The sequence below is a fragment of the Gossypium hirsutum genome, chromosome D07, assembly GCF_007990345.1.
Source record: "Gossypium hirsutum isolate 1008001.06 chromosome D07, Gossypium_hirsutum_v2.1, whole genome shotgun sequence".
Lineage (NCBI taxonomy): Eukaryota > Viridiplantae > Streptophyta > Magnoliopsida > Malvales > Malvaceae > Gossypium > Gossypium hirsutum.
In genome coordinates, this window is record NC_053443.1 from 6957663 (window position 1) to 6979420 (window position 21758).

General features: G+C 32.4%; 2 protein-coding genes across 2 annotated transcripts; both read right to left on the reverse strand.

Moving 5' to 3' along the window:
* Window positions 1–1633: 1633 nt before the first annotated feature.
* LOC107953359 (plant cysteine oxidase 3) lies at window positions 1634–4984 on the reverse strand. The gene is made up of 5 exons (XM_016888651.2): window positions 4688–4984; window positions 3039–3166; window positions 2498–2660; window positions 2074–2274; window positions 1634–1975 (listed from the first exon to the last, which is right to left on the reverse strand). Exons 1-5 carry the CDS (start codon window positions 4860–4862, stop codon window positions 1854–1856), a joined length of 789 nt encoding a protein of 262 aa, XP_016744140.1. The 5' UTR covers window positions 4863–4984; the 3' UTR covers window positions 1634–1853.
* Window positions 4985–10000: 5016 nt separating this feature from the next.
* On the reverse strand, window positions 10001–11345 carry LOC107953358 (protein STRICTOSIDINE SYNTHASE-LIKE 11). The gene is made up of 3 exons (XM_016888648.2): window positions 11070–11345; window positions 10721–10990; window positions 10001–10644 (listed from the first exon to the last, which is right to left on the reverse strand). The coding sequence occupies exons 1-3, from the start codon at window positions 11300–11302 to the stop codon at window positions 10170–10172; spliced, it is 978 nt and encodes a 325-aa protein (XP_016744137.1). The 5' UTR covers window positions 11303–11345; the 3' UTR covers window positions 10001–10169.
* Window positions 11346–21758: the final 10413 nt, after the last annotated feature.

Sequence of the window (21758 nt, forward strand, 5' to 3'; positions counted from 1 at the left end):
TCCTCAATTTATCGATGTTATATCAATAAGTTCCTTCCATTACTAAAATTGTTAATTTAACTATTAAATGAGACTTCAAATCTTATGTGATATAATTTAAAATGAAAAAAAATTAAAGAAAAAAATTTATATTATAAAAATTTGGTATCGAGGCTTTGGAAGCTTTTTTCAGAAACTATCGTCCATTCTCTCTTTTTCGATTTTAGTTTAAAATTTTAAAAGTTATACAGCAACGTTTTAGTTTTCTTTGAAAATTTCATTTTAAATTATGTCACTCAATATTGATAATTTTGAAGTTTAGGAAACAATTTAAAATAAAGTTCATAATTTGAGAAGTTGTTATGCAATTAACTCTATAATGTTACCCACCAAAATTTTGAAATCAAGAGCTTTGTTATTACTCCCAAAACCAAATTAAGTTGCTTTCGCAAAACATACAATCTTCAACCAAATACCAAATGTATTTTCTTCCTCTTTCTAACTGTTGTATTCTTCCTACAATTAAATTTCAATTTTTTCTGTTTTTATTTTAAAAATTCAAATTCAAATCCAAATATTGATATTGTCGAATTTTTTTTGCTAAGTTCGCTAGTGTAACATTTTGAAATAAAATAAAATACTCACTTTATAACCATATTATACATTTTAATAGATCTGACTTTAATAGAAGAATTTTACTGATATTAATAATTGAACTTACATTGTTAAATTAAAAAAATTTAAATTCTTATAATAAAAATATAAAAATTAAATCGAATAATTTAACTCTTGCTTTTCATATAATTTTAGTTTTATATTTAATTTTACTCTAGGCGTTATACTTTGTTACACATCAACTTTGTATCAATTATTATTAGCCACTTAAAAGATAAGATCCCTATTTTTATTTAATAAAATTTTATGGCATATAATTTTAGTTAAAACAAAGACCTACAATGATAAAGAAGAAATATTATATACAAATTTATTCACTTCACGAGAAGGGATTATATGAAACTGTGGTTCTATGTAATCTATATCCCTTTTCAATAGGATAGGAGAATGACAAATCAGATTTTTCTTCCTGATTTTTAACATTTTCAGTTGGATTTGAATTTTTTCAGGAGAAAAAAGTTGAAAATTAAGAGGAAAAATCTAATTTGTCATTCTCCTATTGGGAAGGAAGGGATATAGATGACGTGGAATCACAGTTTCATACAATCTTTTCTCTACGATTCACATGCAAGATCAAATTCAATTTATTTTTTAATTGGATAAATTCCATTCAAGATCACTAAATGATTAGTAAATTTACGTTTTGATCATTCAATTTCAAAAAGTTACAAAATGATTACTAAATTATTAAAAAGTTTTTATTCAAGTCACTGAGTTGTTAAGGGTTTTTTTTAAATCAAGTTATTGAACTCCAAGTGATGATTCAAAGATCAAGTTGATTTGACAATCAATGTTGGAGATCGAAGAAGAAATCTATTTAAATTTTGGTTCATATATTCAAGACGATTAAAGTTGTTTCGTGAAAAAAAAAACTAAATTATAGAAGAAAAAGGAATGAGAGCTTCCGATTGGTATAAGTGATGCGATAGAAAAAGTCATACAACAACGATTTTAATAGTTTAAAGAAGATGAAGATGAATAATCATACAATCTACTAAAAACTTCAAATTAGCCACATTTTTCGTTTCAGGTATATGTATTCAAAGCGCAAAGCCAGTTATAAAGCTCATAGAATCGCCATTCTAATTCGCATGCAGCGAGGCCACGAAAGAACATTCTCAAGCCTCCAAAAATCAAGTCGAACGAACGAGCAAACATGGTATTATCTACGAAGCAATACCAAAGAGACATATCGAGAACTAAACCTGAATAGGTGGACCAACATATACTCCTGGCTGCATGTATAGATCATCCGGCGTTTCCGTCTCCGCAAGCCATGCATAGTCCTCTTCCTTTCCATTGCTTATCTGAGCTCCATTTCCTGCAGAATCACATAACACATCGTCATCGTTTCGCTTTTACCAAATTCCATGCAGAACAATAGAAGGGCAACAACAACAAAATTAAGGATCGACTTGCCCGAGGTTGAAAACGGATAGTCGATGTAATAAGTGCACTTTCTACCGAGATCCTCTCTATAAGGCGGAGCAAGTACATCAAGGACGGCACAAGGGGACACTGCAGTGAAACAATGCAGATTGCCCCCACTTTTTGGGTACAACACAGAGGTCCGGCATGGTGCGGTAAAAACTTTATCCATCACCAACCTTGCTAACCTTACTGCCGAAAAAGAAATTCTGTAACAAGTTTCTAAACTAAAAGAAACAGAATCATACTGGGTGACATGAATCAATGAAACATCTCCAACCATTTAAATTCAAGAATCATTAAGAGTGATTGCTAGTTTTGATGGAAGATTCATACAAAACAGCAGAACTAAAATCGCCTCACTGCCAACAAATCGGATTAACTTTTACGTATAAAAAGTAGATTAAAACCAAACCTTGAGGGCAACCTGGCTCCGTGCTTTCCCTAATACATGTTGGTTCAATCCAGTCATAAGACTTCACATGCAGAGATCCGTAAAGAACTTTGCTGAATACAGTCATCTCGGGATGGTCGTGTAGTGGAATAACTGAAGAAGTAGGAAAGCAGAATATACACATCTGCATAGAATGTCATTTGTTAAACAACTCGGAATAAGATACTAGAACCTTGAGAGGATGATCTTTTTGGCCATATTTCCGATGAACCCTGTTCACAGCTTCTCAAGAGCAGTATGTAGTGATGATGCAGTATGATCAATACCTCTGAAAGATGCCTTCGGTTGCTCCGAGTATAGGGAAATAAATACAATTTAAAGCTTTTCAATCTAGGGAACTAAAAATGATAAAGAAATGAACTCGAACCTTATGGACACGATAGAAAGAAGCATAAAACGCTTGAAATGGTAAACACTGAACCTAAAAGATTTATCCCAATGAGAATATAAAAACATAAAGAGATGAGCGCGAAATCATATGTGTAGATCAGATAAGGCTCACCGTAAAACCATCACATTCGTGAATGTGCAAATATGTAATAGGTTGAGTACACCGAGCTACACGTCCATGCCCTTCATCATCAATAGGATTTCCCTCTTTAAGTCCAACATCAGCAGGGGTAAACGTGTCTGTAAAACAGTACATCGAGCTCACAACCTATTCGATTTTTATAATCAAAACAATGCTTCGTGCTTCCGTTTTCCAGCTATTGTATGAAGCAGCTTTTAGGGAAGCAAAGGATTAAAAGTATCTAATGTTGACATGAACATAAAATTCACTCCATAATAAGTTGCTATACAATTAGAATTAACACACATCCCTCCATTCTTAACCGGAATTCAAGATGGAATCGGTGATTATACTAGACGATGAGCAATCATAACTCATCCCTCCATTCATCTTTGTCAATCTGCAATTACATTGATCTCAACGCTAACCTTAAAAAACATTTCTCTAACATGTATAACATGGCAGTACTCTTCTTAAAAGACACATCGAAGCATGACAGATATTCGAAATATATAAGTAAAAAAACCTGATAAGAACGTTTGAGGTCAATTCTTGATTGCTCTTTAAAAGTTTAATCATATAAAATAGCATGTAATTCACACATATAGAAGTATTTGTAAGTTATTGTGTTGCTGGTTTGGGTTAAAATAAGAGAAACATAGCTCAACAGAGGCAAGCTCAATGAAAGTACAATAATAGCCCTTCACTTTGGCATCTTTGTATAAACCAGAAACCATCTAAAGTTGGCAGAAAAATTATTATGCAAACCATATACTAAGATTCATCAGACTACATTTTCACCTCTTTACTTAAAAAATTGATAAATTAATTTTTATATATTAAATTAAATTAAAAAGCAAATTGGTTTTTTACATTAAAAAGTTCATCCATTGTTATTGTTAAATACAAATTTAATTGACAAAATAACCAAACAATTATAGGTTACACATGTTAATGTAAAGAAACTAATTTTTATCAGTAAAAATGGATAGAATTTTGAACAGAATGACTAGCTTACTGTTTAATCTAACATAAAAAGATTAATTTACCCATTTTTTAAATAAAAAAATAAAATATAATCTGACTCTTAATATAAAGATATCCATCAAACTTTTAGCAAGATGTGCTTAAAATTCATTTTTTATAACCTTTCAAATGTTTAAGCATATTGAACCTTAATTAATTTCGATACATTGAGTACATTTCATTCTCACAATTTATACAAAAATTGAAACTCAACTCCATTTTCAAACATTATAACATAATCCAAGTTAACAGCATAAGGGAGCAGTAATTAAGCTAGGTTGTTTACACCTCAATGACCAAGGTTCAAATTCCGATGTCATTCTCCTCGCCCAATGTGTAATCCAAGCAATAATTTCATCAATTCACAACCCACATTTTCAAGCTCCAAAAAAGCTTCAAAAAATCCAATTTAGAGCTAAAATATATAAGCAATCCCATCAGCGGTTCAAACATTCACAAGATTCCAATTTTTTTTCAATTCCATTTCCCTAATCAATCGAACCCTTTACCTAAAACATCAAATCAAGCAAAACCCAAATGCAGAATTGAGACAAACATGGTATTGACAAAGCTTTCATAATAGAAATAAAGAAAAGGTAGATAATGAAAAATACCCAGAAGAGAGCAGAGGATTTGGATGGATTGGGAAGAAGCAGAAGAAGACAAACCAGAATTAGAAAATGTGGTTTTGCAAAGATCATAAAGAAGCTGAACTTTAGGGGAAGTGGTGTTCATTGTCATTTGGAATATTATACAGAGTGGATAAAATTGCTTCTGTAGAAATACCATGGCCTTACCTGTCGCATTGTTTTTTTTTTTTAATTTATGGGGAAAAAAATGTTTTTCATTTTTGGATTTATTACAAAATGCTAATTGTGAAGAAGTCTACAGTAGCGAAGTATTAGAGCACTTTTTCAGGGAATCGACAGTCCATTCCTTTTATCCTCAACCTCCCATGCTTTGCAGTGATTGTCTTTTCAAACAAGGTAAATTACTCAATTAGCCACTCAATTTTTAGATATTTTCATTTTGATCATCGAAAAAATTCTTTGTAATTTTTTTATCGCCATTAAATTTTCATTTTAGTCGCTCAAACTTTAACTCCTAACAGCAGGTGACACTTTATATTTTTACTATTTTTTACCCACCACTGAGTCATCTTCTCTAACCCTTATTGGGATCCCTCTCTTAGCTCTCTCCAACTATCTACTAGCCACCGCAACTCATCACCTCAGGCAGCTTTCTCTCCCCCTTGCTCCTATCATACACAACTACTGAAACACAACTTTAACATTGACAGTTGGTTGTATCGGTTAGATTGGAAACTAATTGGTATATCAATTCGAAAGAGGAGATTAAATTAGTTGAATCATGAATCAGTTGAATTAAGTAAAAAATCGATTGAATTAGAGTTTTTCTTAATATTTTTTATTTTAATAATTGTCTAACAGGCCTCACCACCAATTCGATTATAAAAACATTAATTATTAAAATTAAGGAAGATGGCTTTGAGGGCTTTGAGTTAGCATAAATCAACTTATCCTCTTTATTAATCCAGATTTTTTATTCAATAGTCTTCAATCCACAAACATCAACACGAGACTCACAACAAGTTAACATAGATCATCGTACTCTCTCATCTATAGATTTCATGAACGTCCTCTTCTCGACATTCCAGTAGATATAATTGGAATCATGTAACATGGGGTTGAGGTTGGATATTCTCTTATTTGAGCTATGTGGTATAAATTTACTTAAAATATTGAGCTACTTTACTAAATTGGGTGTAAAACTAAGTTTAAAATTAACAAATACATGCATGAAATTTACAGGGTTGCAGATTGATACAATCAAACTACTCAGTTCTGGGTTGAATATTGGAAAAATTAAAAACAAAACAAAAAGCATGAATGTGTAAGGACGGATTGAATTTCAAAGATTTAGGAAACAGAAGGCATGGCATGACGACACAATGGACACAAATGACTGTTGGCGAGCCATTGTTGAATACATTGGGAATGAAACACATGCCTACGCGGCATCCGTTTAACTTCTTCCTTTTCTTCTTCAAGGCAAATCGCACAACGAAACCGGAGACTCAAATCCGAAACTTTCTCCAACGCTTCGATGCTCGATTCACTAGCCGGCACGAACCCCAGTTCCTCCTCATCGATATCGTAATAATCATAATCATCATAATCAAGAGCATTATTGCTTCTGGTAAACACTCCAAATTTCACAACGATCAAGAACTTGTTTATGTTCTTGTTGCGTTCATCTCTACATATAGATTCGAGATAATTGAAGATTTCGGATTCGCGGAAGCCCTTGAATCCTTCGTGGATTTCGTGCTCCCATGGGGTGAATTTCGAGCATTGCTCGAACAAGCTTTTGCACAACAGATGGCAAAGTTTAGTGGAATCGGGGTTGTCATGGCGATCGAGCAAAGCATGGCAGTAACGAAACCGGCCGCAACGTCCGGCACTATCGACATATTCCTCGTAGTCTTGTGGGATTTGATGTTGAGTGAGTTCAGTCATCCCTATATCGAAATAATACCAAGTTCCAAAGTTCGAATACCACGAACCAGAATCCCTCTCCATTAACGCTTAGTTTCTTTTTCTATTCTTTTAGGATTTTCCAGTAGTTTCATGGGAGAGTCGTTTAGCGGTCTATATATATATATATCGTAACTCCAAGTAAAACAGGGACTAGGGAATCCTATTGCTAAAAGAAGTTCTATCCACTCTGCTTTCTTCTGGATGTTTTTCATTTGGTTCAATCTTGTTATTAGTCCTTGTACTTTGTGAAAGTTTGGGATTTAATCTTTATACTTTAATTTGATCAATTTTAGTCCTTATACTTTTCAAATTTTGAAAATTAGTCCTAACACAGACATTAGCAATTAAATCTGTTTGGTTAAATTAAATTGCCAGTCATGTATTGCGCATGCAATTGTAAATTTAGTCCATATTCTTCGATTGGATCATTCTAAGTTCTTATATTTTTCGAATTTTGAAATTTTAGTCTTAACATAAATAACAACTGTTAATCCACCCATGTTTCTAAATGATTAACTCAAGTTCATTTTAGCCTAGCACATTTTCTATTTTTTAATCTTCTTTAGAAAATATTTAGTTTGTTTTAATTTAATCATTTTTTTCATTTATTAAAATTTTATATATGGTCAATTTTACATTTGTTTAATGTTTATGTTATATATTACTAAAAATTTAATTTTTGTGTCATAAATTATCTAGTATATAAAAAAAACATAAAATAGTATATTAGAAAATTTAAAAAATGAGACGGGCTTAGACCTGTCTATGGGCCGGGCCGGGCCGGGTTTGGGCCGAACCCACAAAAAATCTCAGGCCCATTTACTAGGCCCGGGCCCAACCCGGCCCGAAATACGGGCCTGAGATTTTGCCTAGGCCCGGCCCGAAGAAAAAATATGGGGCCCTTTTAATAAAATTAAAACTAATTGTTATTTAAATTAATTGTTAGTAAAATTATCAAATTATTAATTGTTAATTGTATTAATTGTTGTAATAAAATCTAACATTTGATTAGTAAATTTATCAAATTATTAATTGTATTAATTGTATTAATTGTTGTAACAAAATCTAACATTTGATTAGTAAAACAAACTTAATGTTTTATTATTATTATTTTGTAACACTAGTCAAGGAAATGAAAGTAAATAAACTTAAAATAAAAAACTATTATATTTTAAAAATAAAAAAATATATATATAATATTTTTCGGGCCGGGCCGGGCCCGGGCCAAAAAAATTTTGCCCGAGGCTCGGCCCATTTTTTAAACAGGCCTAAATTTTTGCCCAAGCCCATACTTCGGGCCTATATTTTTACCCAAACCTTCCCATATTTCGGGCGGACCGTCGGGCCGGGCCGCCCGGCCCATGGACAGGTCTAGACGGGCTGGGCTTTGTCCTTAAACGTTTAAGTTCAAATCTGACTCATATTTTGAACTCGGCTAATTTTTTTTTTGCCCAAATCTATTTTTTAAATTTAATATTTTTCTCAACCTTTACCAAATTTCAAATTCTGCCCTGCTTTGGGTATTTTCCATTTTCATTTCTTTTTACTTCACTTATAAAAGCTTGGCAATGCCAAGTAATTTGTCTGCCTGATTTGATGTTTTAAGTAAAGGGTTTGATTGATTTTGATATCCCCTTCCTTGTGAAAAAATGCAATCAATGTAGTAGTTTCACCAAATATATAATTGTAGATAAACCTAACCCAACCTGCTCATATTAATTTTTTATATAAAAATAAATTTAAAAAATATAATACATTAAATACACTAAAAATATTAAAATAAATATTTCTCAACAAATTAAAAATACATTAAAAAATTTTATACTTAAATAACATTAAGGTAATTGCAACTTAGCAAACAAATGTCTCTAAGATAATAACAAAATTAACAATAAAACAATAGTTATAAAATATCCAAATAATAATAATAAAATAATAGCAATATAATAGTAAAATAATAGCAAAACTGCAACAGAAAAAAGGTTTAGGCTGATTCAAGCCGAGCCCAGACAAAACAATTCTACTCGAGACTCGACCCATTTAAAAAACGTTGATATCTATTTTTCAAAGTTATTTTTTTATCAGAGCATTGGCCAACTTGAGATAGTTTACCAATTAATACAAAGATGCCAAAGTCTAAGGCTATTATTAGACTACTGGTAATATAGTAAAAGCCTTTATTTATTTCTCACAATATCGTTGCTCTCACTTTCTATTGAAGCTAAAAGTATCAGCGAAAATTCCTAAAACAAAAAGTATTAGCAAAATAAATAAACCCTCCATTCCATATAATCTTTTCTACTGTAATGTCTTTTAGATAAATTATATTAGGTCAATTATGATTCTTTTTAGTTGCCAGCTATAAATATTATAAAAATGTTAACATTTTTAGTCTTCTAACTATAAAATGTTACAAAATAGTTATTCAACTATTTGATTTTGTCTTTTTCGATTATTTAACTATATTAAATTTTTTAGTATTTCTATTTTTTAAGTTAGTTAAAATTAAATAGTTAAGATCATTTGTAACTCTTCATAATTGAATTAAAAATAAACATAATTGGCTTACATCTACCTTAAGAGGGATTTTGGCTTGTTTCCAAGATGATAGGGTGTGTTATAAAAATTTTATATAAAAATTTAATTTTTAATATGCATATGATTTTTATAATTACCCATAACCCCTCCAAATGTTTAAATAGGAGGATTATAATGCTCAAACTCACGTTTTCTTACACTGGCAACAATGTCGATGTCAATCAAGCTAATAATCAAACGGCTTATAAACTCATTTTTAAATTAATATTTTTAATAGTCATTTTTTATTCGCACCTCGCCATTATTATTGCATTTGGATTCCAATGATTTGAATATTATCACTATAGTATTCAATCTCATCATTACAATAATTAATCTAACCTCTAGTGGTGGGGCCACAGGGGGCAGGGCCCCGGCCCCCTAAAATAATTTTTTTTTCATTTAGGCCCTTTATAATTTATAAAATTTTAAATTAGTAATAGTAAAATTACACTTTAGCCCCAAAAAATAATAAAATTTTGATTTAATCTTTTAAAAATTATAAAGATATAATCTATAAAAAATAGTGAAATTGAATTTTTATGATATTTCAGCCCCAACATTTATAAACAATATATAAGTTATTTTTCTTCCCCTTGTTTATCTCCATGATTTTAAAGTTGTTTCCCTTTGTGCCATCTTACTTTTTGGATTAAGATTTTCACTGCTTTTATTGATCTTATTAACTAAATATATTAAAATTTTTTATGAGAAATTTGGGTATTTCAAGGTTAAATTTAAAATTAGGCCTTCATAAAAGATCATGATCACTAGTTGTAGTTGTTACTTGTAAGAAAAGCAAATGAACACTTTATTACATATTAGGAATGTCATCTTTCCCAACTCAGTCTAATTTTGCAGCATAATATAAAGGTAAAACATACATTTTCTTTTATATCTAACTTCGAGATCATAAGTGATAAGATTTGAAGCTCAAACCCAATAGATGTCGCGTCATTTAAAATGAATAGATGCCTATAAAATCCACATCTGGCGATGCTACGTATAGTGCATCGCGGAACTCCTGCACTTCACTGATCAATTTATTGCCGTACCATCGTTCGAAATTTACGGTTTGAAGAACCAGGCCGAGTCCACTGATCCGCTGCCCTATAGGCACCAATGTTTGCGTCGATTGTTTTACCATGGCAGCTGCCTCCCAAAAGTCACCCACAAGGGTTCTCTGGATGTTATTTGGCCTTGCCTGGAAGTTAATGATCTCGTAAGTGTCGGCTCGGGGTCCTCGGAGCCAAAACCTTATAGTATTGTTAGCATTGTAGTTGGAGACTAGAGCATATAATCCATCTTGGCTAACTGCTACCCCTGCTGGTCCTGGAAGGTTCTTTAGCAACACTGTAACTCGATTATTGCTCGGGTTATACATTAACAACCTCCCTGTCGAATCATTCGATTCCAATCCTTTCGAAGCATTTCTACAACATGTAAATTAATCAATGCTGATGTGTATAAACGAAACAAAAGTTTCCGAAACGTGAAAGAACAACGAACCTTAGATCATAGTTAGTGGTGGAATCGGTGAAGAAAACGTTTCCGGACAATTGGTGGACATCTAAACCATTGCAAAATCGGTAAGGCACGCCTTCTACACCGGTCGAAAGTGGGGTTGCTAGTCTTCTGCCGGACCCTAACACCATGAGACCAAGGTATGCATCACAAACATACAACTGATTCGTAGCGTAATGGAACCCTAAACCTAATGGTCTTCCACACATCGGACCCAAATCCGGATCAGTAATGCCATCGCACATCGTCTTAGTCCTATATTAGAAAATTCAAAATGAGTGAAAATTCAAGTACCACAAATCCACAAACTTCAGTTTGGTGTAAAAAGGATCACCTATTTCGACCGGTGGAACCAAACTCCATAAATCCAACAGTTGGTCCGTTATATTGCAAAATTCTACCATCAGTTACACCGACGTAAAATCGTCCAGTTGCCAGCTCAAAGGCAATGGATTCGGGACCCGTGACATTCGGTGGCAATTGAATCGATCGGAACGATTCGGAAAGAACCATTGAAGGAAAACAGAAAACAAAGAACATGATGAGTAGGGTATTAATGTAAGCCATCTTAGATATAAAAGAAAAACCCAAAGTTTATACATTCATTGTGTTGAATCATTAGTAATTTATAAGCATTGGGAAAAGTATAAAAGGCCAAACCAAAGTGAGATGTAACGTTTTAAAACATGAAATGGAGCAGTGGGTGAATGAGAAAAATGTGAAAGCAAGCAAGGATCATCAATAATATGGCGTTTTTTATGAAGTTGTAGTTGTAATTCTGGGGTTTTGAAAAAGGTAACCCTTGAAATATGGAAAACCATTTTCTTAGCTAATGGAATGTGTGTAAATATTTTTCTCTTTGTGTTCTTTTCCCATAACTGAAAAATATCTGAATTCCAAGTTTAATATACAAGCCATCTGGGGGTAAAAGTTCTGCAAGAATTTTGTATTCTTTTTACTCAAAAAATGAGCAAAGTAGTCCATTTATATTAAATCAAAAAGTAAATTATTCTTTCTGTTAAAAATTTTATCCATTTTTATTGTTAAAAACTAGTGTGATTAACGGAATAACTAGACAATTAAACATGAGCGTGCCATGTATATCTTATTTTGACGTACAATGACTAGTTTTTAACGGTAAAAATTGATGAAATTTTTAATAAAATGACTAGCTTACTCTTTAATCAACATACAAAAGACTAGTTAAGAAATTTGATATTCGAATCAATCTTTTATTACTCTTTGGTTATAATTAGACATGACAAGCATTTAGAATTATATAGAGTTTGACATTTTTATATATTGTATTCGGTTTTTTTTTCGTGCTTGCTGTGTTTGTTTGTTGTATCATGTTTGTATCATATAATCACACCATGTTCATCAAAGGCGATGTCGAGAGTAGGCAAAGGCCTTGATCATCTTAAAATGGAAAAGTTTTTGTTTACATTTTTTTATAAATTATAAAATTTTAAGTTAATATATGATGAAATTGTATTTGGCTCTCCAAAAATAAAAAATTCTATTAAATTCTTTCAAAAATAAAATATATATATAAATTAATGTATGATAAATTTACACTTTAACCTCTTAAAATTTTGTAATTTAATTTTAGACCATTAAAAACATTTCTATGAGGGTCAAGTATGACGGTAACATCATCTGCGCCTGTAAGAATAAAACTCTTGTCTTGCTCCTACTTTTGTCTTCAATCAAACATTTATATATAATTTGCTTAATTATTATTTGATACACAAGTTGTGACTTTTTTTCTAATGGGTACTTGTATTATTTTTGGTGTAATTTAGTATTTATATTTGACAAAAATTATATTAACTTTTTAGTGTTCAATTTAGGTTTTAAGGTTGATTCAATGAAAGTTAATTGTTAATATTATTAAGTTTGAAATTTTCATGATCTATAAATTTGGTGTTAAGTATGGATTTGTTTTATTTTGCCTTTAATTTACCAAATACAATGTGATGGTATTTTAATTATTACATAACCGAGTTAGTGCTTAGTTAATTCATTTCATTTTCTTTTTATTCATTAATTGGTTGATTCATTACACTAACTTAATTAAAAGCTTAATATAGACTAGAAATTCTATCACACGCATATGCTTGTGGCAACCACAAATTTAGAACACAAATATGTGTTTAAATAACATATGAAATATGTACGATATTAACTTGTAAGTAAAACGAAATTTAAACACATGAATATATCATATTAGGATTACTAAATGAAGACAATTATTTAGGTTAAATTTTTTTGTTAGTCCCTATACTTAGCAAAAGTTGTGTATTTAATCCCTATTTTATTTGGTCATTTTTAGCCATTGTACTTTTCAAATTTTCAAATTTCACGTCTTCACCAAACAATAATGGTTAAATTCATTAAGTGAAGTTCTACTATTTTCAAACTCTGATGCGCCAAATATATTATCATATGTGTAATGTCATGTTAGCTTATTATTTCCATTTACATTAAATCCAGTTAACGGATTATTGATTACCATTTATGTTAAGACTGAATTTTCAAAATTCGAAAAACATAGAGACTTAAAATAATCCAATTGAAGAAAATGGACTAAATCTACAATAGTATGCATAATATTGAACTAGTAATTGAAATATTTAACCAAACGTATTTAATTTCTACTATTTGGACTAGGACTAAAATTTCATATTTTGAAAAGTACAAGGACTAAAGTTGACCAAATAAAAGTACAGAGTCTAAATCCTAAACTTTTGCGAAGTATAGGGACTAATAGCATAATTTAACCCAAATGATTTATCATGGTATTGTCATCAATCCTAAGTTGTTATTGAGTTAATTTGTGACACCATCTCAATCAACAACATTATTAATACTAGAAATCCTATCACACATGTATTCGTGTGAAAACCACACATTTAGAACATAAATATGTGTTTCAAAATAACATACAAAATCTTAGAAAAAAATGGTAGTACAAGAAACAAGCTTAACGTCCAAGAAAGAAAATTAAAATGAAAGAAGTAGACTTAAAACAACAAAAAAACAAAATAGTGAAAAGAACATTAGTGAATTTTATATATAGGCACATCGTGTTTTTCACCGAAGAACATGTCATTTGGTATATAACTTGTGCTACCAAGTTACATTTTTCCACAACATTACAACTTTTCAGAAAAGATATGTTTATGCATTACAAGTCTTTTTTGAAAGTTATAATTATTCAAATAAATTTGTTTATGTGTAAAGAAAAAAATATTATTATTTCATAATTAAAAATAATAATTATAAATAAAATTGTTTGCACCCCCTAATTTAAGCTCAAGTTCCCATCTTTTGACGTTATGCATGTATACATAAAGCCTGATCAATAAACTCACTTATCCAATGAGTTAGGCACCCAACTCAATTATTTAAGTTATAAAGATTTCTCTATTTAATTTAATTGTTTATAATTTATATATGTTAGCAATGTGAAATTACTAACACAATAAATAATGAAACATATGATCTGAAATTAATTAATATTAATAACAAATAAAATGAATGGTATTAATATATAGAATTAAAGGAGGCTAAATTGAGTATAATAAACTTAAAATATATAAATATATCAAAATAAAACTTTGGTTGAGTATTGAAGGTTTTGCTAATCCAATTGGCATGGTTTTAAATCTCCTAACATGCATATTTTTATTGGTTTTTAAAATAAAATTACTAAAGTACTCTCACTTACTAAGGTGTGACCCAGTTGATGGGTAACACCAACTCAGTATAGATATATAATTGATGAAGGTAATAAAATGCGCATAATAAAATTAAAATGTAAAAATAAATCAAAATAATGCATTAGTTGAATGATAATTTTAAAATTTTTCCAATATAATTGGTATGAGCTTAAATCCCCTATATATATTTTTATTTTTAAAATTAAAAAGATTAAAATATCCTCAAATAATATAGTTTATTTTAAATATGAAAAAATTATTTTTATAATTTTTCTAACCGAATCAATGCTAATTAATTTGTGAGATCAATTCGATGAAAATTTTTAATAATAGAATAGACATATTAACATGCCCCCAATCACATTGTAAGTTAAGACGTAACAATTTGACAAGATGCTCCTATCACGTGTAAGGTAAGACGTAACAAATTGAAAAAGGGTAATCGACAATAACAACATAAATTGGATTTTGATTTCAAGTTCAACAGTAAATCAATCAATAAATGTTACTATTTTATAGAAATTTGAGACCAACTTCACTTGTTTTCTTTTATTTATTAAGGAAGGTAAAAGTTATTACATAGTAATTAATCTAGAAAAAGATAAATTAGTAATATTATTATGTAATACATTAAAGTAAAATTAGGGAGTTGGGATCAAGAGTAAAAGCAAAATCACATGTGTTGACACCATTTTTTTTATTGAAAATGGGTCGACGTGGGTTTTGAAAAATGAAAACGAAAACGGGAGTCGCCACCGATCTTTTTTGATGAGGTGTGATTGGATCACCTCAAAAAGTGGTTGTTTTTAATAAACGATTTAATTTTATTAAAACAACGATTTTGGTCCACAAAATTCAGAAAAACGGGTTCGGGAGTCGGTTACGCACGATGAAGGATTAGCACCCTCGATACGCCCAAAATTGGTAACTAGTTGATTACTTAATGTCTTAGTGTCAAAAAACTGAAAACTTTAGAGATTTAAAATACGATCCTTAAAAAACTCGGATGACATGGATTGAATTTCGAGAGGATATTTGGCTATTTGGTTAAACGAGAAATCGAAACCCAGCACCTTAGGGTACGTTCCTCAAATTTCTAAACGCGAAACATTGCCTTATTTTGAAATTTTTTAAAAGGATATTTAGCTATTTGGTTGAATGAGAAAAATCGACACCCAGCACCTTAGGGCATGTTTTCTCGAATTTCCCAAACGCAAAACATCGCCTTATTAAAAAAATTTTAAAAGGATATTAAGTCATTTGGTTGAACGAGAAAAATCAACACCCAGCACCTTAGGGCATATTTTCTCGAATTTCCAAACGCAAAACATTGTCTTATTTTAAAAAAAAATTTAAAAGGATATTTAGCCATTTGGTTGAACGAGAAAAATCGACACCCAGCACCTTAGGGCATGTTTTCTCGAATTTCTCAAACGCAAAGCATTGCCTTAATTGGAAATATTTTCCTTTTTTTGAAATATGATATTTATATGCATAATAGAATAATAAACATGATAATGTGAATAAAAAATGAACAAAAAAAACGAATAATAAAATAAATCGATCATGCATATACCATGGCAAATAAATAAATAAATAAACTAAAGCATAAAAATGGACATATAAATAAATACATAAATGAACATAAAAAAACAATAAAGGAATATAGATAGAAATTATAAAATATGGACATGTGTATGTACATAAATTTATAAAAATATAAAAAATATATGTATGTGTATTTTAAAAATATTAAATAAAGAATATATATAAGTAAGCATATACATATATATATGTATGTAACTATCATAAAATAAAAAGTATATATATAGATATATGTATGAATCATAAAATATAAAGAACACATATATAAAATACATATTTTAAAAAAATGAAGAATATGTAAGTGTATATATATTACAAAAAGTATGTGTGTAAGTATATAAAAAAATATATGTATATATAAAAAAACGTATATATAAGGGCAATTATAATAATAATGATAATAATAATAATAATAATATTATTATTATTATTATTAAAAGTAATAATGTTAAAAAAAATAATTGACTAAATAATAAAAGATGCTAAAAAAGGATTAAATCGAAATAAAAACGAAGATACAGGGCCAATTCAAAATAATAAATAACAAAAAGGATCAAATTGCGACACGCGCAAAAAGGGAAGGACCGAAACGTAAATAAACCAAAGTTCTAAAACGCAGCACTTCAGTGGACTAAAATGAAACAAAAGTAAAACTTCAGGGCTAGATCCAAAATAAAAGAAAATAATGAAAAAAGGCTGAATTGAAGTGCGCTGTAGAGTCGAGGGACTGCGCGCGCAATTATACCCTTTAAAGAAAACACGCGGATCCTTCCCTCGGGTCGGGTCACCGCGCGGGTCAGGGCCAAAACGGCGTCGTTTCCTTTTGGCTATTTAAGCCAATTTTTTTTTTAAAAAAAAAACTCATTTCAGCGCCCCACCCTTAAAAAAAACAGAGCTCCTCTCCCCTCTTAAAGCTCTGGCCTGGATCCGATCAAACGCTCCGACGTGCCTCCGCCGTAGATCTACCGCAGGCGGTGGCCGGAGGTACAAAATGGAACCTTCCCGGTTCCTTTTTGAAGCCGATGACCTCTTGAGCACAGATCCAACGCCGAATCTTGTGAAAGGTGAGCCCAACCCCGAAAAACGAGGAGTAACCATTCGTCTCCTCCTTCTCCGGCGCGGCGCAGGTAAGGTTTTTTTTTAATTTTTGTTGTTTTTTCTAGTTATTTAGCGTAGAAGATGAAAATAAACAGAAAAAAAAAGGAGTAGATTCGGACACAAAAAAATTACCTTTTATTTCTTGTTTTTTTTTTCAAAGGGACCGAACCCCCCATTACAGTGATTCGAATGGCTTTTTATAGCCTTTTACAAGCTTTTTCTTTTTATTTTTACTCTATTTTTGCTTCTTAATGTTGCATGTTGCAGGTGAGCAGTTGGGAGTAGGTGAGCGGCGATGGGACGTGCGCGGCGGCCAGCAGAACAGCGGTGGTAGGGCAAGTGGGGTGCAGCGGCACTAGGGTTTCAGAAAAGCTGAAACCCTAGTTTGACCCTTAATATTTGGGCTTGGATCTTGGTTTGGGCTGAAGCGTATTGGGTTAGTTGGGCTGGTGGGTTAGTTTAATTGGTTTAGTTTTTTTTTGTAATTGGGCCCGGGCAAATGGGCTTGTACAGCTGCCCCTCTTTGCTCGTTATCGTGTAACGAGAACAGAGCAAAAACCAAGAAAGACCAATTTGTCCGGTCTCGCCGAGTCTTGATTTATTTTGGAGCTTCTCTTCTAGTAGCTTTATTTCAATCCATTGTGTCTTGTTGCATTGATCCACTCCACTGCAACTTCAAGAAAACAAGATTTGTAGCTTCAATCCGCTCTGTTGTAACTTCAGGGGGTGAAGTTTGTGGTTTAAATTTACTTTCGTACTATCTTGGGAAGATAAGATTCACCATCTTTGATCTGTTCCACTACTACTTAGGGGGGCAGAATCTGTAATCTTCAATTGTTGTAGCTTCAATCTGTTTTGCTGCACCGCCGGGGGAGTAAAATTCACCGTTGTGGCTTCAATCTTTTAAATTGCACTGTCGGGGAAGTGAGATTCGCCATCGTAGCTTCAATCCATTCCGCTGCACCACCTGGGAAGTAAGATTCGCCGTTGTGGCTTCAATCTTTTAAGTTGCAATGTCAGGGAAGTGAGATTTGCCGTCGTAGCTTCAATCTTTTCCGCTGCATCGCCTGAGAAGTAAGATTCACCGTTGTGGCTTCGATCTTTTAAATTGCAATGTCAAGGAAGCAAGATCCGCTGTTGTAGCTTCAATCTGTTTAACTGCACTGCCTGGGAAATAAGATTCACTGTTGGGGCTTCGATCTTTTAAATTGCAATATCGAGGAAGCAAGATCCGCTGTTGTAGCTTCAATCTGTTCAACTGCACTGCCTGGGAAATAAGATTCACCGTTAATTCTTCGATCTTTTAAATTGCTATGTCGAGGAAGCAAGATCCGCTGTTGTAGCTTCAATCTATTCAACTGCACTGCCTGGGAAATAAGATTCACCGTTGTGGCTTCGATCTTTTAAATTGCAATGTCGGGGAAGTAAGATTCGCTGTTGTAGCTTCAATCTGTTCCGCTGCATCGCTAGGGAAATGAGATTTGCCGTTGTGACTTTAATCTTTTGAATTGCAATGTTAGGGAAGTAAAATTCGCTGTTGTAGCTTCAATCTTTTAAATTGCAATGTTGGGGAAGTGAGATTCGCCATCGTAGCTTCGATCTGTTCTGTTGCATCGCCAGGGAGGTGAGATTTACCGTTGTGGCTTCAATATTTTGAATTGCAATCTATGGTTTTTTCGACCTGCTTCGCTGTCAACTCGGAAAAGCAAGACCTGCCATCTTCATTGATCTGTTCTTTGGGGAACATGACCTATATGAACCTATTTATGCCTAGTGATTATGATCAAAATGTATCAAAATATCCTGGTTAAATGTGTATGCATGAATGCAAATTGAAAATGATCTTTCAATGTTTGAGTTGTTATTGCCCATTGCTCAATAAGGCTTTATTTCCAACGCATCTGAATGCTATCTTGTCCGGTTGGTAATGCTCATCTCTTACTTGGTCGGATTGCCCCCACTATAATCTTCAAGGTTCAATCCACTGGATACAAAATTTGAATCATCTTTCTCCCTCTGTAACCCAAGGATAGAAAGACCTGGCCTTTTTCTCGATCCTCTGTTATCATAATTCAATGATACAGAATATGAAACTCTTTGGTCTCCTATACCATTCCCAGGGTGTCATATCAAATGTTTATGCACAATTGCAAAATTTTCTTCTCCGAGAAAACATTTTCTTATCACTCGGTGATCATTACTTGTTTGTTCATTGAAGCTTTGTCACCAACACGGCATCTTGTCATTTTGTTCAATCAATGTTTGGACAACAAAATCTGAAAGGATAGTCTTTAACTTAGACCCTTCCTTTTTAGATATTTCACCATTTAAACTTGGTGTTTTCTAAACAATAGTCTTGTTTCAGGTTCCTATATTATTTAGAAACTTCTAGAGTAATATGCAAAACTTCCACTGTGAAAGTATTATTAGTCCATTAATCATTATTCTAATGCAACATGCTTGCAAAAGATCATGACGATAGATAAAATAGAATTGATTTGAGAGCATAGCTCAAAATGAATAAATTATCAAGAATAACAAGAATAAAAAGAGGAATTGACTGGAACATGTATCTTGGAAAAGAAAGAAGTATTTCAAGATTAACAAATTCAATATAAATAGTATGAGGACTAGATGCCCCAGATATAGCAGCCTGAACTTCTCTGTACAAACTTTTTGAAAGACCATTCTGAGTTTGACATGTGTTTAGGAGATCTTTAGGACTTTGTCGATGCTCCAAGATGTCGCCTACCTTTTCTTGTTGTTTTAGGTATGGCAAGATCATCATATGCCCCGATCTGATCAAAATTTGAGCTGCTCTGATCACCACCATGCCCCAATTTGATCCAAAATTTAAGTTGCTCTGACCACTTTGTGCCCCATTTTGTTCCAAAATTTGAGCCACCCTTTTTGGGTTTTCAACTCAAATCCCCTTTGGTCTCAAGGCGCCCTTTGCGGGTTTTCACCTTGGCCTCTCCTTTTTTTCTTTTCTTTTCTCTTCTTCTTCTCCTTCTTCTCTTTCTTTTTTTTTTGTATTTTTTATTGAATCTAAACCCATAGGATTAGGCATGTCCTTGTTATCCCTTCCGATCAAGATTGACACTTTTCCAGATAAGACCTTCCTCACAAGGTTCTTCCCAGCTTGGTATGAAGTTCTTTTTGTATGAAAAGGATTTTCTTCAATACCAGGTCCTCTCATGGAATCCTCTAGGGCAAACTCTTTTTTTTTTTAAATTGCCCTTTGCGGATTTTCACATTGGTCCTTTCTTCTTCTTTAAACGAAGTGTTTCTTGACTGGATCCGAGTTTATAAGATTAGCAATCTCACTCAAGATCAGTGCTCCTCTGAAAAAGGTCTTCTTTACAACATAGGGACATTCCCGATTTGACATTCATTTCCCTTTAGAATCCTTTCGTTAAGGAAGAATCTTTTTCAACATCTAGCCCTCTCGTGGAATTCTCTGATACGAGCCTGTTTATTGTGGGCTCATATCATTTATTTCTGGTACATCCGACCCTGATGAATAGCTTTTAACCCTTTTTCTAGGGCCAACTGATCACATTGCGATTGGATCCGTCCAACAAGCAATGAGGGGATTTCAATAGGTAAAACTACCTCAATCCTGTAAACCAACAAGAGAGGTGTTGCCCCAGTACAAATGTTCGACAAGCGATAAGGGCAAATGGTAATTTCTCATGCCAGTCCTTGTTCACCTCTAGGTAATTCGGTGACAAAACGTGGTGTCTGATTCTGAATTAATTTCAGACCCCAGTTATCGTGCTATCATTTAAGTTCAATGCATTTTCTAATACCATCCTCCCTGAAATTCTGTATCGGTATAGGATGACCTTGATCCATGAAGTAGCCTTTCAAAAAATATGAAGCAATGCCCATTAGAAGTCTTCGATAATGGTGATGTCCATGCCTCATTTTGCTCAAAATTTGAGTCGTCCTTTTTCGGGTTTTCAACTCAGATCCACCTTTGGTCAAAGCGCCCTTTGCGGGTTTTCGCCTTGACTTCTCCTTTTTCTTTTTCTTTTCTTTTTTCTTCTTTCTTTTTCTCTTATGATTTTTTGATTTTTTTTATTTTTTTTATTTTTCTTTCGAGTCTGAACTCATAGGATTTGGTAAGTCCTTGTTATCCCTTTCGAATGACCTTCTTTGATCGGATTTCCTTCATAGAGCCTTCTGGGGCGAAATTATAACAGAAAACTTTTGATCTTCCTCTTTAATCAGGATAAAATCCCACAAAACTTGAAGAGATGGAAGCTCGACTTCAAATGGGCAAAGCTATGCTGAGTCAACGAGAGAGGCATTTGCCCTGACGAAGAATCGCATCGTTCATTGCAAATTTCTGAAAACATGCTGCTGTGTAGATTTTATTATCAGTGATTAATTTGGGCATATCCTGGTATGATCATACAAAGGCATCTTTGAACTCTAGAGGTAACTCAACAAGGTCAATTCTAGTCTTCACCAAGCTCACAATTTTTAATGATTCCTTGAGAGGTAGGATCTGTTTATCCTCTTGTTCTACCAAGTTTGGAGATAAGCTACGATCTATGTCATTTCCAAAGTCATGAGATCCGTCTAAA